The 18,495-nt window shown below is 39.6% G+C and overlaps 1 protein-coding gene and 1 pseudogene across 1 annotated transcript; one reads left to right on the top strand and one right to left on the bottom strand.

Moving 5' to 3' along the window:
* Window positions 1-18,495, top strand: part of LOC144038807 (E3 ubiquitin-protein ligase TRIM39-like) — a 107,495-nt pseudogene that overhangs the window by 34,582 nt on the left and 54,418 nt on the right.
* On the bottom strand, window positions 605-11,666 carry LOC144038732 (galactose-specific lectin nattectin-like). The gene is made up of 6 exons (XM_077551438.1): window positions 11,518-11,666; window positions 9,356-9,383; window positions 2,110-2,195; window positions 1,854-1,991; window positions 775-886; window positions 605-696 (listed from the first exon to the last, which is right to left on the bottom strand). The coding sequence occupies exons 1-6, from the start codon at window positions 11,584-11,586 to the stop codon at window positions 629-631; spliced, it is 501 nt and encodes a 166-aa protein (XP_077407564.1). The 5' UTR covers window positions 11,587-11,666; the 3' UTR covers window positions 605-628.

Below are 18,495 nucleotides of genomic sequence, written 5' to 3'. Positions count from 1 at the left end.
GATCTCACACAAGAGTTCCAGTGAGAACCCTGTGATGTTTCAAGGGTTTCATCCAAAACCTTCACAGCAAGTTTCACTGAGAACCCTTTTGGATTTCAAGGGTTTCATCTGGAACCTTCAAAGAAAGTTTCACTGAGAACCCTTTTATATTTCAAGGATTTCATAGAGAACATTCATAAAAAGTTCCACTGAGAACTCTTTTATATTTCAAGGGTTTCATAGAGAACCTTCATAAAAAGTTCCACTGAGAGCCCTTTTATATTACAAGGGTTTCATCCAGAACCTTCACGAGTTCCACAAAGAACCCTTTTATATTTCATCGAGAATTAGCACACTAAGTTATTGTGAGAACCCTTTTGTTTCAAGGATTTTATCTAGAACCTGCACAAAGAGTTGTTGTTTTTTTAATAAGGTTTTTTTTTTAACCCTTGTATGGTGTTCAGGGTCTGTGGGACCCACGTTCCCATACAAAACACAGGTCAACCACACTGTATTTCTACAGATCAAAATTATCGTTTATGTCCATCGTTATTGTTGACACTGAGAAATATTCAAACAGGTTTTTTTTTATGAGGATTTAGTTTTTATTATTTAAAAATCTTCAGACTCTCGAGCAGCGGCGCACTCACTAGCTGTGCAGCAAATCTCTGCTGCAAACATACCCAAATTCGTCTGTGCAGGAACCATCTGTCAACCCTAAGTTTGGAAGAAAAACATGTTGAAATACCACAGCGACCGATCCTCAGCTAACTTCAATCGTGCATCTTCACTCACCCATTCCCGAGAAAAAGACACAGTCCCCATTGCCATCGGGCTGAAAATTAAAATTAGATTGAAGGAATGCTAAGTCTACTTGACTACCATCAGTCCAGATGAAGTCATCGTCCTGGAACACAAAGTCACATTTTGGGACTCTTGTCAATGGTTCATGAGCACGGTTATTCGAGTTCACAAAAACTAATGAAACTATTACTACTACTGTCATTGTTTGAAAGCTCTAATATATATATATATATATATGTATATATATATATATATATATATATATATATATATATATATATATATATATTAGAGCTGTCAAACGATTACATTTTCAAATCAGATTAATCACATCTTAGAATTTTTATCAATCGCTTAATTAAAAAGGCTTTTTATCAAAAAAATTGCCCGCCAAATTTAAGGAGCACCTGTTATGTGTTATTTTTTTCTACATTTAATGAGGATGTCTTCAATATTCTTTGATCCACTGCACACACTCATCCTTCTGTTTTTCTAATCAGTTAATTACTTGCATAATTTAAAATTGAAAAAAAATTACCCCAATAGTTTGACACAACAAACAAATATTCTGAATGTCATACGCAAACATTTATTAAATGCTTTACTTTAATGCATGTAGTTATGTTTATTGCTCAAACACAACCCGTGCTACCTTTAAAGGAACGATACACTGTCGGCTAAAGGATCATCTGCGGTCAAAATTAAAAGTGATTTATTTGTGTTAATACATGATTAATGGGATAATTTTTTCAGATTAATTAATTAGTTAACGCTTCAACTTTGACAGCAATAATATATATATATATATATATAAATATATATATATATATATATATATATATATATATATATATATATATATATATATATATATATATATATATATATACGGTATATACACACACATGCACATATATATTTGATGCATCATTATTATTATATATATTATTATTATAGTCCTATAGGTTATTGAGTATTGTTTACTCAGTACCAAATACTGCATATCGTGTATTGAGTACCTTCTGTCAAGTATCGTGTATCAAGTTTTTGAGTACTGGTCAGCGTTTCACCTCAATTGCATCATGAAGTCCAGTCCAGATGTTCTCGGTGACATCATAGCCAGAGTCATAAAGCAGCCCAACAATGGAAAAGGCTTCCAAGAAATTGTGGAAGGACGCCAGATTCCCACCGAGAATGTTGCAGACACTCTGATGGGAGAAAGGCGGAGTGAAAAAGTGGCCTAGACATGGCTGTCGACAAGATGTTTTGTATTCAGACTCTCAAGTTTTCAATCGCCAGATGTGGTGGAATCGCCACTGTCCCAACCTCAGCATCGGTGAAGGCCCTCTGGTTGTCTTGGTAGATGAAACAGCGACAGTTCAACCGAGTCCAACCTTGAGGGCAGCTTTTGTCTGCAACACAATTGACTGTTGGACCAACAACAATTCCTTCTTTGCTTTTAAAGGAATGTAAGAGTTTGTGTGAATGGGGGTTGCCGGAATGGAATGTTGCAGAACAAAGGATGCTAATTGCAGGGGGAGATGCAGAGCCGCGATAAGGTCAGAGTAGGTTGTAAACCACATTTGTTTTACACCGGGGCGGAAAAGTACAAAACAGGAGAAGCCACCCAGTGACGCTGCGGATGAAGATCGGCCAATGAAAAGCAAGCTAAAGTTAAACTGCAGAAAACACGTAGCCAATAGAATAATGTCAGGATGCCTTTGTTTCTGTGTCATTTAAATACTGTGTAGTATAACTATTCACTGGGGCAACTCGGATGGGACTACGTCGGCTGCTTGAGACAGAGACGTATAGAATTGTATTGATAGGGACCCGGGACCCCAGCTGTTTGTATTAGATTTGAGTGTTAGGAATAAATCCACTCGTGTGTGAAAATGCCGGCTTCCTGATACCTTTCTATTGCAGAACGAGCATGCTATTGTTGGATGGGTGATAGTTTGGTAAGGTCAAAAATTGGAGTCAGATTATTAACTTGAGTTTATATTAATATAGAAATAAATTCCAACAATTTATGGTGACCCCGACGTGATGCAAGAGAGGTAAAAAGAAGTCCGGGACTTGGAGAAAAACCACAAGAGTCTGGGACTCGGGGATCTGGGATCCACGTCCACACCAGGTGACGACCTGATAAAGAAGCCATACCTCCGACCGTCTTTTCTCTTGGGCCCACAGTCAAATAAGGTAAGCAGATTCCTTTTCAAATTCTGCACATTGGCAACGCTAAATTATAAGAGGAAGGAGGAGCGGAATGGCGTAAAAGTGTAACAGTGTGGACGTTAGTAGGGTTTAAAATCTGGGATTTACCTACTAGAATAGTTTGGAACTATTCGTGGTTAGATACGGTTTAAAATCTGGGATTTACGTATCGATACGGTTTAAAATCTGGGATTTACGTATCAGTGTGGAAGCGGTGTGAATGTAAAAATTAAAATTGGACTGCAAGAGAAGTGATTAGGACACGCGCGAGTGGATTTAAGGATGGCAGATAAGAGAAAGTGTGATAAGGGTCTCGGGTCCCCTGAAGTCTGGTCGGAGATTAATGGTCATTACGCTAAGCTGGAATCACAGTTGATTAGTGGACTAGAAAGTAAGAAAATTAAGAAGGAAAAAGAACGGTGTCAGAAGTTGTTTCTGAAATAAAAGAAGGATGAATTGTTTCGCGGAGAACCTGGAACATGGGACATGGCAGTTACAGAAAAAGGAAAGCAGAATGTTGGCAAATATTCGAGATATGAAGGAGGAACAGAGCCAAGTCGGATGGCGACAGCGTAATAAACTTGAGAAGGAAGTGAAGGAAGTGGAGAGTGATGAGGAAGATGAGGTGATGTTACGTGAGCAGCGGCAGATGCTCAGAGCGCTGAGTGAGGAAGAGAGGAGGGGCGATAGTGAGGAGAGCAGGTCAAGGGGGGAGCGAGGCTATCACACGCGGAGTAAAGGGAGAATAATGGCACAGCAGGAGCAGCCTCAAACAATGGCACCCTTAGTGGTGACTCATGCTGGCCGTCACTATGAGCCTTTGATGCTGCGGGATGTGGCTGCATTGGTGGAAAAATTGCCCCCCCTGCATAAAGGGGCACGAGCCTGGATTACTAAATTTTTAGCTGCCATGTCAGGACAGGGAGTAGCATTGGGGGATTTTAGATAAGCTATTTTGGGATCATGTTCACTGATTCAATTACAGAATATTGAAGGGGCAGCTGGCACCCGCCAGCTGGGGAGAGAAACGCCCCTGGCGGAGATCGCGGAGGTGTTGTTTCGGGAACTGAGGGCGGCCTTTCCCTCCCCAGTGGATGTGATGCCAACAATTTTTAATTATGGGAAAGGTGTGTTGTGTGATGTTCTAGCGAGATTTTAGAAATCAAAATGGCCATTTGGTCTGTTTCTCCTCACTGCCTTTGTGGAGATGAGAAAAGTGCAGAAGTTAAGTGAATGGAAGTGTAAGTTTGTTTAAGACAGTGATTTTTAAGTGTGTGAAAAAAAAAGGGTGAAAAGAATGGTAAGCAGGAAATCTGCATATTTTGAAAGGATGGGGGCCGTGAGCTGCTGTTTTAAGAAGGTGGTGATTTGTACTTTTGTCTGTTAAAATTAAATTAAACTAAATAAAAAGGACAGGGGGTGTGATAAGTTTAGTCCTCTCTCCCATTGTCTCCATTTGGGAGTCTTGTAGTCTGTTGTGTGTGTGAATAGCAGGGGTCTTCTAATGCTAGTCTGTTAAAATCAAATTGTTCCTGTTATGCGGAAGGATATAGAGGTCTAGGTGTTAACTACAGGCCACTATCATATTATTTTTAAAATCAGATCTGTGTAATATAGTTGAATAAGTAATAAAACCAAATTTTAATTGAAATAGACTTTTCATTTTTGATTTTTATATTTCCCCTGCATCTCTGATAACTTATTCGTAGGTGTGAAAATGATTTAACCTTTGTCTTTATCTGAGTCCCATTCTAGAAGTCTGGAAAGGACTTCCATCCAAGTGGCCAGGGTGACTGACAGCTATCACATGTTTCTTAAATTTGAGGTAACACGTAATGAAGATGTCTATGGTAGACATATGCGTAAATATAGTACTACTACTTGCTATAGTGTAGTGATCAAATTCAAATAAAACCACAAAATGAATAAATTAGGGGTTTGAAAAACAAAATATTTTGGGGGAATTTTTTATTTTATTTTTTCTTGGAAATTGAATGACAACAAGCAGTGTTCTCTTGCTATGACAACAAGCAGTGTTCTCTTGCTATGATCTCATCTCCCTTTGTCTGTTCCGAGTGTATAAATGTTTCAGGCAGGTTCAATCTTTGACTGAAAGGTGTTTCACTTGGGTGACTCAACCAAAAAGTGCTGGAAATGGAATGAACAGCATTCTCCTGCTATGCTTGATGTTCAGAGTGGACGGCGAACTGAACAATGGTCACTTTCGGGGGGGAAGTGACCACACGGACTGCGAAAAGGATGGTACACTGTAAATCCGCTCGTCCTGTGACTGTTCAATGACTCTTATGCATTGTTTGAGCATAATGTCCAGCAACTTTGTGAGCAGACAGGATTATCATCGATTCTGCCATGATGAACTTTTCCTGAGAACTCCAGTACACAAAGCCCAGTGCCCGCTTTGAACTATGCCCTGCATAAACTGCTATCGACAAGGACAGGAAGGAATATGAACTACAGTTGTGGACTCAAAGTTTTGGAATCATCTGAGTTTGGTGCCTGAGGTCGTATGTTGTATTCTGGTTGTAGACATTTGCACTCTGTACTATGTCAGAAAGGAGATGTGATCTATAGCAACGCAGTTTCGGAAATTGAGAACAGCTTATGTGAATTAGGGAAGTATGAAATTTATTCTAATCTTTAAATACTATATTTTCCGTTGTTTGATGCTTGTTGAATTTGGCCTTCTATTTTTTTTCCCATTTCTCTTTTATAACTTTGGCTTCTCAGAGTGGACTCAGATATGGAACACTTACGGCGAATTTGCTGGTTAAATTTTTAATTTTTGATTTAGGTCGCAACACTGATTTTTAATTGGGTCATGATCTGCAAAGTTGCCTGCTGTGTTTTTACAAGCCCCCACTACTCTGTAGAAGAGGTGAGGTTAGTTAGCATTTTAAGAATACTTTTTGGGTTGGTTTAAAGTAGGGATTTTGTTTTGTTTTTCTGATTATAACTCGTTTCTTTTACTAGTTGAGATGGCAGATATTTGGAAGATTTGTGACCTGCAATAGATTAATGGGGTTGTTTAAAAAAAAAAAAAAAAAAGATTTTCTTCTCTTCCTGACCCTAAAAGTCCTCCGCTGCAGTATCTTAATTTACATCTGCTTGAGTTGTTTTTCTCACTTTAAGTTACCTGAACAGGATTCAAATTTACATTACAAACTCTTGCCTCAAAGGCTTTTGTTTTGATGGCTCATGGCTAGCTCAGCTGGAGATCTTTTTATAGTTCTGGTGTTGGCCAAATTGTCACAATTTGGTTGTTTTTTCTAATCTACAGGACACAAGGTGTCTGGTTTTTTTTTCCTCTTTGAAGCAGCAATTTGGAAGCGGCTGCAGTTTTCACATTCAGGTCTGAAATGATCAAAATTGATCTTTATCAGATGGGGGAATGACTGGTCTGTCTGTGTATGGTTGAAAAGGAAGTCTGATGTGAGAATGACTGGTCTGTCTCTGTATCAAAAGGAAGTCTGATGTGAGAATGATTGGTCTGTCTGATGTGAGAATGAAGTTTGGTGTGAGGAATTTACAGGCGAAGAATGGAGCAAGAACGGGGAGGATTTGACTTGGAGGAAAAGTAAGTTCTACAAAGATGACAAAAGACGACCCTTATAGCAGAAATACGGTGAGTATGTTCCATCTCAGAAACGATTGAAAAGTATAATTTTTAGAGCCCATGGAATATGCCATTTAGGTGTGGAAGGAACATTGACACACCTGGGTGACATTTTTTCATGAGACAAGTTGTTAAAAATGAACTGCAGTGTTTATTTAAGGTATAAGTATAAATCTCTTCTCAGACTGTTCATGGCCCGGCCGGACATGAATAGTTCTGAGTTAAGATGATGTTGTTTTTAAATGATTTACACTGCTATAATAAGAAACCAGCGTTAAAAATACAGAAATTTGATGTACGACAAAGAGCAACATTATGCTCAGGCATTAGAGCTGTGGATTGAGACCACAGGTAAACACCCAGGCAGCTACCCTGAAGCTGAGATGATGTTCAGGACGGCGATGCTGAACGGCCTCACAAATGAGGTGCAAGCGATTATGAGAATTGAAACTAAAGGACAAAAGTGGTACCATTACTCACAATTGCGCCCGGCCCCAGACTTTGTGCCTGCCAATGGTGAGCTTAAAGATTGACTGCCCGGACGGGCAGGTCAAGAGAGGGAATGTGAGGATGGCGAGAATTGGATCAAAATCGGACTCGGAAGTGTCTGAACAAAAACGACGACGATGCAAATGTTTAACTTTATTGACTATTTTGTTTGCAGGCTTGTGGTTTGTGTGGACTATGTTAGCGTTTGAGCATATGGTGCGGGATGACAGAAGTGATGGAACGAAAGGAGAACGAGTGATGGTGTATCATTCCTGTAATGGAACGGTATGGTATGAAGCAGAGCAAGATGGTGGTAAGACGCTGACACAGACACAACAACTACTGTTAAATCTGAAGTGTGAACAACCGACACAGGTGAACACTTGGGTGACAATTTTCAACTGGACTCAACAATGGCTTGATTTGTTAGCAAAATTTTACCTGCCTAAAGTTACATGGGAGTGGCCCGGGGATTGGAAATATCCAGGAGTCATGGTGTAATGAAAATGTGTCTTTGCCAGCAGGAATACCTCTCGCTCGGGCTGATGTTTGGCTGTGGTGTGGAGAGAGAGTGTTGTACGATAGGCTTTCCCCCAATGCCTCAGGTAAGTGCGCCCTAGTAACGCTGATCATGCCAATTAGTGTGACAGCATTAGACATGGCTAGGATAAATTGGGAAGGAGTTAGACAGTGGGGAAGAATCCCCTTCCTTGGGAGGAAGAAAAGGGACATGCAAGAATGGTTGAATGCAGGAGACCCCACATACATAGATGCAATTGGAGTTCCGAGAGGGGTCCCTGATGAATACAAATTGGTGGATCAAGTGGCGGCAGGATGGGAGAGTATTTTTCTGTTTATTACAGTAAACAAAAATGTGGACCGGATTAATTATGTCCACTATAATGTCCAACGATTGGCGAACTTTACCACCTCGGCACTCCAGGCAGTGCACGAGCAATTAGCAGCCACGTCTCTTATGGCATTCCAAAATAGAATGAGTTTAGATATGGTGTTAGCTGAAAGAGGAGGAGTGTGTGGTATTTTTGGGGAGCAGTGTTGTACTCTGATCCCCAACAATACATCTCCTGATGGTCGCCTTACTAAGGCATTGGAGGGTCTGCGCACGCTAAGTAATAAAATGAAAGAGCATTCAGGCGTGGACACCAGTTGGTACTCTGACTGGTTAAACGTCTTTGGCAAATATAAAAGCTTGATGGCATCAGCATTGAGGTCTATCGCGATGTTTGCTGCTATTATGGTGTTATGCAGATGTTGCTGTATTCCATGTATCAGATCATTGACTGTTAAGACAATTGAACGCACGTTGGGGCCACTACCGCCGGGTGGTCAGTATATGATGATCCCTCAGAAGGACCCCCAGGAAGCGGAGACAGCTGTGGCCCTCTGGGAGTCCGGGATGTGAGTATGCGAAGGTGGCCTCAGGGATCTGAGGCCATGAGAGAGAATGAAATTTTATACTGATTTTCTACTAGAATGAAAGTTTAGACTGATTTTCTACTAGAATGAAATTTTTTTACTAATTTTTAGTTGTTTATTGATTTTTAGCTCATGTTTAACAATAAAAAACAAGGTATTCGAGTGATGACCTCAGTCGTCTGAGGTCATGAGAGGGAATAAAGGAAAGTAAGAGTTTGTGTGAATGGGGGTTGCAGGAATGGAATGTTGCAGAACAAAGGATGCTAATTGCAGGGGGAGATGCAGAGCCGCGATAAGGTCAGAGTAGGTTGTAAACCACATTTGTTTTACACCAGGGCGGAAAAGTACAAAACAGGAGAAGCCACCCAGTGACGCTGCGGATGAAGATCGGCCAATGAAAAGCAAGCTAAAGTTAAACTGCAGAAAACACGTAGCCAATAGAATAATGTCAGGATGCCTTTGTTTCTGTGTCATTTAAATACTGTGTAGTATAACTATTCACTGGGGCAACTCGGATGGGACTACGTCGGCTGCTTGAGACAGAGACGTATAGAATTGTATTGATAGGGACCCGGGACCCCAGCTGTTTGTATTAGATTTGAGTGTTAGGAATAAATCCACTCGTGTGTGAAAATGCCGGCTTCCTGATACCTTTCTATTGCAGAACGAGCATGCTATTGTTGGATGGGTGATAGTTTGGTAAGGTCAAAAATTGGAGTCAGATTATTAACTTGAGTTTATATTAATATAGAAATAAATTCCAACACTTTGAAAAACTATCATTTGGCTACCAACCTTTTGCATGAATGGTACCCTTCGACCACTGAGGAGGAGGAGGAGGAGAAGAAGAAAAAAGGCACATTGTTAAGATGCGGTTTCAGAACGCTATTCACAAGTACTTGTGGTGGCTGACCCTGACCACTACCTGAGGGCTGTCATGGAGAAACAATCATGCGTCCAACTTCCGGCAAGAGACTTTCGGTAAGAATTTTGCTATTTGTTTGTTTTATGGGAACTTGTTGTCATGTTGACGGTTGTACTAATCAGCAGAATAAGTCAAATATGTGACTATGACTATGATTCTGACATCTACGTTTCTGGAATTCTGATAACGTGTATCCTGCTATTTGGATTTGGCAGTTTTCTGATTCATCGTAAAAGTCGGCTTGCAGGAGAGCGGAAAACACAAAGACTCAGGGGACAAGTGAACTCAGTCTTCAGACAATGCGCAAATGGTTAAACTATGTTGCCGCTGGCCTTTTTTTTATGTCATTCTCCTCGCCTGCTACATTAGATGGAAGCGGGATTTAGATGTTTTCTCGAGACGTTAGGCAAATCTGATCAACTTGATTGTGATCGGACGGATTTTATGTAAAATCGCTCATCGACTGTAATGTCATCATTTGCACAATTGATTAATGATGCCATTGATCGGATTCGTGAAATAAGGCAGCTGCCTTGTTCACTCCGGAGTCGTTATTTATTGCCACACTTTTTTTTTAACTTGACTTTCACGCATGCGCAAACGTAATGCACACTTTGCTTATTCATGCAAAGGCTCATGGGGTGAAGGAATAAGGTGGATGGGAGTTGATGCCAATTGGAATCAGCTATTCTTATAACAAGCTTTCTGTAGCTCATCAGTGGAATTTGGCTTTTGATTTGAATCCTGAGATTAAAGTCAGAATTCTCACTTTAAAGTCAGAATTCTTAGAATAAAGTCAGAATCCATCCATCCATTTTCTTAACCTACCAAACTTTTTTTCTCTCTTCACTGGCTTTAATCCTTTTCCGTACAATACAAACGTAAAAATAAAAGCAAATAGTCAAACTAACCAAAACAAGGAGAGAAAAAACAAACAAACCAAGAAGTAGTCACCAAAAATAAATAAGACAATTGTCCCAACACACCTACTAATTGACCAATCCTCCCTCATCCTCATATTGTTTGAAAATCCTATTTTTATACAGTATTTTAAACTGTCTCATATTTGTACGTTTCAACTCCCCAATAAATCTCTTCAGTAGCCTCACCCCGCATACTTTTAAACAAAAACTTTTCCTTGTACCAAGCCTAGGTTCTTTGAAGTCAATGTCTGCATAGATCGTAACACTCATTATGGTTCTTAAACAACTGTTGAGTATTCAGTGGAAGTAAATTATATCTTGCTTTAAACATTATTTGTGCTGGAGAGACTAGCGAACAGTATAGAGTGTCAGGCTAAGCTGCCTGTGGAGAAAAAAAACAATGCAGTGCTAGGAAGAAAAAAAACTGGGTGCAATTTTGGAACCAGCAGGACTATTTTAGTTTCAACCAGTATACAGATCAAACTCAACAGAATTACAAAAAAAATTGTTCCACAGTGTAATTGACAATCATAAATGCAAAAAAAAAGTATTCACAGCTTTTCACTATTTGCAGTAATTTTAACAAATGTTCATAGACATTTTAATGAAGCCACCTGTCAAGCAACCCTCCTCTTGTCCTGTCCTGTCAAGCCACCCTCCTCTCGTCCTGTCCTGTCCTGGCGACCAGCCTTCTCTCATCTTCTCCCGTCACATCCAGTCATGGCAACCAGTCTTCTCACGTCCTGTCCAGTCAAGTCATGTCCAGTCCTCATCCACTCGCCTGTGTCTACATGTTTTAAGAAAGTTCCTCACATAGCTCTCCATTTCTGTCTCCCTGCTGTTTCTCCCCGCCTTTGGGTCCACCCTCTCCCACGTACATCTTATCATGACAATTTTCATAATCTCATATAGTGAGCATGAATTATTCACACTTTTAATAGCCAAATAGCAAAAATGAGTGAATTAACATTCATAAATTGCCATGATTTTTTTTTCCCCAAGAAAAAACTGAAAAATCGAGTGAATGATTGGGGTTTTTGGGACAGCTTCTCCCAAATACGTGAACAGGCAACCGGCCAGTGTCTCCGTTTACAGAAATCTGAATTTACGGCTCCGGTCCAGAGTCGGCAGTGGATGCACAGGAGGAAGATCCAACAAAGGGTATGTGCCATCTTCATATGGACACAACAAGCAGAACAAGTGAACACTTTCAACAACCCAGGGAGCTTTTGCAGTCTCAAAAGATAGGCGTACGTGATGTTACTACTCTTGCAGTTGTGAAGCTGGATGCGCAGGACGGCGGTGACCACGCCTTTTGTACCCAAGTTTGTCAACCTCAGAATGTCACGTTAATCGTCCTTGCAGTCGGCTATAGGTGCGGCCAACTATATTGTCGGCGTCAGTTAACGCTGCGAGTCTTGTTTTTTGTTTTTTTTAACCCCCAAAGGTTTATTCAAGGTCTCGCTCTTGTTTCGTTTGACTTGGGAACAACTGTAATTGAGCAGGTGCTAGCAGGGAAACCTGTTGGGCTGCACAAGCTTGAGCAACGACACGATTTGGCCTTAACGTCACGCTATGTTCACTCACATTTCGCACAATGATGGGCACTGATTGGATTGTGTGTAATTACGTTACTGTGTTTTCATTTTAGTTTTAGTCATTGACGAAATTGTCAGACAATTTTAGTTATCGTTATGTTCTCAATGAATGGCTTCTATTTTAGTTTTCGTTAAATTTTCGTCTGAAAAATTTATATATATCTCCCCCACCCGTGTTTACAAAGTTGGAGTGGATCGGTATCAGTAATGTTCAGAACATCTAAAATAAAATGAAAAAACAAAACATGTAAAACTGTGCACACAGCTGGTTGACAAACCAGCAGAATCAATCAGGTCATATACAAACCAATCATTTAACCTTGCATGGGCAAATCTGCAAAAAAAATTATGCTATTTCATCATTTCATTTTTGCAGTCCAGGAATGTAGGCAAGCTGAAATAGAAAACATATCTGCAATGCAGGGGCATTCGGTGACCTTCGGCAAGGCAGGTGCTCACAGTAAAAAAAAAGAAAAAAGAAGAGGGGCACATGAAAATGTGCCTGCACTGTCCACTCACTTGGGGTTCGAAATTTGAACCCGTGCCACCACCGAGCCACTGTACATGGGACGGGGAGCTGGCGGGGATGAAAAATTGATAGAGAGTGTGTGTGTGTGTGTGTGTGTGTGTGTGTGTGTGTGTGTGTGTGTGTGTGTGTGTGTGTGTGTGTATGTATTTACGTGCGTGAGTGCATGTGGGAAAAAAACAATTGTAAAATTTTTTATTGAAATAATGGCTTAACAATAAATCACCCATGATTTTACTGTAATGCCAATGCCAATCACCCACAAAAAAATGTTTTTATGAAGAATCAATTATGAACAAGTTTACATAAATAAAAATGATTATTTAAAATGTACATGAAATTTACATTTCAAATAACACAAGTAGTGCTACTATGATTTTCCTATAGTGCATGTAGCATAAAAATTGTCATTTAGCTTGATTCAGGTAAGAGCAAATGCCATTTATTATTTGTCTTTGTAGATTGTCAATCTTTATTTATTGCAACTGTACTCAACAAGTAACTGCCACATCTAGGCAAGATAGATTGTTTGCTTTTGAGAAAAAGATGAGATTATTTTTGGGGGTTCTTCATTTTCCCGCTGATTTCTGAAAACACTACTAACTGTTTCTTAGGACCTCAGTCTGACCGCAAACCCCACACTGTAAAAAATGAGATGTTGGTTAAAATAAAAACAAATACCATGGAACAATTTCCACATATATTTTAAAATTTATTTAAATGCAGCTATCGTTGAGTAACGTGAACAGGCAACCGGCCAGTGTCTCCGTTTACAGAAATCTGAATTTACGGCTCCGGTCCAGAGTCGGCAGTGGATGCACAGGAGGAAGATCCAACAAAGGGTATGTGCCATCTTCATATGGACACAACAAGCAGAACAAGTGAACACTTTCAACAACCCAGGGAGCTTTTGCAGTCTCAAAAGATAGGCGTACGTGATGTTACTACTCTTGCAGTTGTGAAGCTGGATGCGCAGGACGGCGGCGACCACGCCTTTTGTACCCAAGTTTGTCAACCTCAGAATGTCACGTTAATCATCTTTACAGTCGGCTATAGGTGGCAGGCAAATATATTGTCGGCGTCAGTTAACGCTGCGAGTTTTTTTTTTTTTCATTCAAGGTCTCGCTCTTGTTCCGTTAGACTTGGGAACAACTGTAATTGAGCAGGTGCTAGCAGGGAAACCTGTTGGGCTGCACAAGCTTGAGCAACGACACGATTTGGCCGTAACGTCACGCTATGTTCACTCACATTTCGCACAATGATGGGCACTGATTGGATTGTGTGTATTTACGTTACTGTGTTGTTTTCATTTTAGTTTTAGTCATTGACGAAATTGTCAGACAATTTTAGTTATCGTTATGTTCTCAATGAATGGCTTCTATTTTAGTTTTCATTTAATTTTCGTCTGAGAAATAATTTTCTTGACGAAAAATATGACAAAAGATTTTCGGTGACGGAATTATCACTGTTCCGCTGTTGTTCAGTTATTTAATAAGCATTTAATAAAATTTATATAAATCTCCCCCACCCCTGTTTACAAATTTGGAGTGGATCGGTATCAGTAATGATCAAAGCATATAGTAACTTGTACTGCTCATCCTATTCAAGGACAAAGCTTGTATTCTGGTTAATTCGTCTTAATATTACATTCTCCATAAGACATAGTTTGCAAGAATTGTGACTGGATTCTTATTATGTAACACGAAACAGTAATCTCGACAATCATTCATAGCGACCAAACAGGCTTTATTAAAGGTCGTCACTCTACTAATAATATTAGGAGGCTCTTTAACCTTATTAGCATGTCACTGCGGCATGATAAAAAGTCAGTTATTAGATCATTGGATGCAGAAAATGCTTTCAACAAAGTTAACTGGTCCTTCCTTTTTTCATGTTTTAAATAAATTTGGCTTTGGGAAGTCATTTACCTGTATTCACTGGGTGTCAGTATTATATGATTCACCTAAAGCTACAATTACTACTAATGGGATTATATCTCGGAGTTTTACTCTACAGAGAGGCACAAGACAGGGATGCCCACTGTCCCCTTTATTGTTTGCAATATTTATTGAGCCACTTGCATTAGCTATACTCCAGGAAAGAAGGATTCGAGGAATTCACTCTGGGGTAGCAGAACACAAAATTAATCTACAGTATATGCCGATGATATTTTACTTTATTTAGAAAAGCCTGCCATTTCGTTAGGGGAAGTATTTAACTTAATAACTAAATTCTCACATTTATCAGATTATTCTCTTAACTGGACAAAATCAACACTACTACCTATTACAGAAAATTCATGGAACCCTGCAAGCCAGGACCCACACTACTCATTTCCTATAGGAAATTTAAAATACGTAGGCCTAAAAATCTCACCTAAATTAACTGATTTAATTCATTTAAACTTTACTCCACTTCTGGATAGCATTTATAGTGACTTGGAGCGCTAGAATAATCTTCCTATTTCTCTAATAGGACGAATAGCCACCATTAAAATGAAAGTTTTACCCAAAATAAACTATTTTTTCTCAATGATTCCATTTAAACCTACGGCTAACTGCTTCCAGTTGTTGGACTCGGCCGTTACAAAATTTTGCTGGAATAAAAAAAAAGCAAAGATTAGTCTATCTACTCTTCAGAAAAGTAAATCCAAAGGAGGTCTAGAGGCACCAAATTTTATGCACTACTATATAGCTAACCAGCTACAATATATCATTCTATGGGCACAACCCAACAGAGATACTAACTGTTGGCTGGAACTAGAACAGAAGGATTGCAATAACTTCAGACTTCTAGATTTACTCTTCATTACAACATCGATTAAGCGACACAATTGTTTTAAAAACCCAATGCCTGCCTGCCTGGTGGAAGGCACTAGAAATTTCAAAAGCCCAAGTGGAGCCCTGTGGGCTTTCTCCCCTATGGCATAACCCCGACTTTCAACTTAACAACCAATCGTTTTATTTAGGTTTGTGGGAGCAGAAAGGAATTACACATCTCCACCATCTTTTCTCAGATAATATGTTTATATCATATACATCCTTGCTCCAAATATACAAAATAAAAAATGGATTTTTTTTTACATTAACTGCAAGTTAAAAATATAATAAAGAAACAAATTCCAACACTTCGGGGTATGCTCCAACCGCCTGATTTAGCTAAAGATATTACCAAGCTTTCTCCGACAACAAAAAAACTCTCAAAAATATACAAGTTACTTTCGTATACTGATAAAACGTCTTTACCCATCTCAAAATGGGAGACAGACTTGTCTATAGCTCCGGAATCTGACTTTTGGATTCAAGTTTGTGAAAACGTATTTAAAATGACAAAACACACAATTTACAACTTATCCAATATAAAATTATTCATAGAACATACATTACTCAATATATGATGAAGAAAATGGGACTCTCAGACTCCGACATTTGTCTCCAGTGTTTACAAAACACTACAGACACTTATTTTCATGCTTTATGGTTATGCACTCCGGTTATGTATTTCTGGACTAAAGTCTTAGAAAAACTTTCCGCTATCTTGGACTATTTATCTCCAAACTTGTGTTTGCTAGGTGACCTAACAACAACTGACTTACCACGTAAACAATTTCAATCTACACTTGTAGCCCTTAATATCGCGAAAAAAACTTTTCTTGTTAACTGGAAAAATAAACAAACTCTGAATATCGACCAATGGTCTAACCTCCTCATAAATCACATTTTAATGGAAAAAATATCTGCCTCAAATAAAAACGTGGCTGAGCGTGGGCGGCTCTGCCCCTCTGTTGGCTGCTGGGTGGCGGCTGCGTCTTGGCCGTTCCCTGGGTCTCTTGGTGGGTGCTGTGCTGCGGTGCTCTCTCTGGTGTCCGGGGTAACGCCGCCCCGGCGCGGTCCGTCGCTCCGGGCCTGGCGATGCGGTTCGGGGCCTGTGGGCCTCCGGGGTGCCCCATGGCTCCCTCTCCCCTCCCCCATCCTCCCCCTTGCTGCCCCTTTCTGTCCCTTCTCCTTCATCACCCTTCCTCCTCCCCTCCCCCTCTCTCAGCGGCCCTGGGGGGGAGCGGGGGCTGTGGGCCGGTGGGGTGCCTGGCGGGACTTGCCGTGCCCCGTCCTGCTGCGTTGAGTTGGGGGCGCGGGCCGTGTTGGGGTGGAGGTAGCCTGTGGGGCCCTGGGGGGGTTGTGCTTGCTCTCTCCTGGCCGGGGTCGACGGCTCCCCTCTTTGGTGGAGGTTTTCATGCATGCCAGATCCACCACACGAGCATCTATCGAAATTCAAACACAGTCTGCTTCTTCCTCTGGTCGTTGAATCTGAGTCTCTTCTTTGGTCTCTTGAGGTCTCCCTAATTTGTTGGAATTTAGATATTTCTGGGGTTGGTGAAAGACTCTGGTTGGTAACCCGGTGGGTAGTAGGTAATGTCTGGTCGGTGCTGGATTTCACTTTACTTTCTTTTCTTTGATCCTTCCTCCAGTCTCCTGACAACCTCACGACTCTCGCTGGATTCTGAAGTATTCGGTTTAAGTGAACGGTATGGGATTCACACTCACACGCACTCACACATGTACAAACACACGCACATGCACATACTCACCCACATACAAAATAAAAAAAAATAAAATTAAAATTAAAATTAAAAAATAAATTCAACAAAAAAAAAGAGAGCAATGATGATGACATGTCAAATCGGTAAAATTACCGAATGAACAATACTGAGCTCTCTATAGAAAAAATAGGGAAAACTGGTTGGAGTGTAACTCATGAATAAATTTGGGACCATTTTGCTCTACCAACTGTTTATAAAACCGCAAAAACACATTTGTACCAATCAGCAGTGGGATTTTACTGTTAAAGTGACATTCAGGAACTATGAGTGCTAGTACAAACTCAATTGTCATATGCTGAGGGAATGTAATGTGTGTTTGAATGTAACGAATTGGCTGTAGATTAATAACTGGCAAAAAAATAGTTATCAGCTAATTCTTGTAAAATCTCATTAAATTACTGTAAAAATCTATTTAAGTATATTACTGTATTTTCTTACAAGTATTTACTGTGTATAAATTACAGTTACCTACTGTATTTCTTTGCTGTTGTTGAAGAAAACAGCAATTCACTGGAATCTAGTTTACAACTGTTTCTTGTATTCTAATGTACATGAATTTACTGACAATTAAATTTGCCAGTAAATTGCTGTAATGATTGATTTTTTAGAACAAATCTTTCTTATGATCCCAAAGTAGGACTTTAAATGGTGATAATAATTAATTAATTAATTTTTTGTTTCGTTTTGTTTGTTCGTTTGTTTTTCCAACCAAAAACGTTTTTCACTGGTTAGGGCGTACTTGGCTGAAAAAATCTTTCACAGGGCGTACATCACTGAAAGAAGGTTCAGAACCACTGCACTAGATAAAGCTATTGCTTTTTTCTTTGCTTTTTTTTTCTCCAGGAAAAAAAAAAGATAATGCTATTGCTTTGTAGTTGTTGTTTTTTTGTTTTTGCGCGTCTCATTACTGTTTGTTTTATTCTCATGAAAACTAAATTATTGTCAAATGCGACTTTACCATCATATAACGTTTATCCTTGTGAAATTGCTTAACTACTTTAGAGCTGCAACTACTAATTAACCGACAACTAAAATAATTGGTTCATTCCTGCCTTATTCTTACATCCAATGTGTTTGAGCACAATTAATTCCCTGGATTGTGGCTAAAAAATATATACATTTTCTTTTTTTAAATCAATGTGGCATTAGTGCTTCCTCTAAACACAAAAGTGAACTTTTTTTTTCTTCTAGCAAGCAGCTGATTGGGTGGACGGCTGCGACCTATATCAGGTCTTTTAAGAGCTGAAACTCTGCAAGGAACAATTTTATTACAAGATTTTCGTGGAATTTCATAAACGATATTACTGTATATTTATAGTGTCTTTCGGGTGCATGAGTTGTCTGAGTTTTTTAGTGTGGTTTTACT

The sequence above is a fragment of the Vanacampus margaritifer genome, chromosome 18 (genome assembly GCF_051991255.1).
Source record: "Vanacampus margaritifer isolate UIUO_Vmar chromosome 18, RoL_Vmar_1.0, whole genome shotgun sequence".
In the NCBI taxonomy this organism is placed as follows: domain Eukaryota; kingdom Metazoa; phylum Chordata; class Actinopteri; order Syngnathiformes; family Syngnathidae; genus Vanacampus; species Vanacampus margaritifer.
Note: the sequence above shows the minus strand (reverse complement) of the source record. Positions and strands in the feature narration are given on the sequence as shown.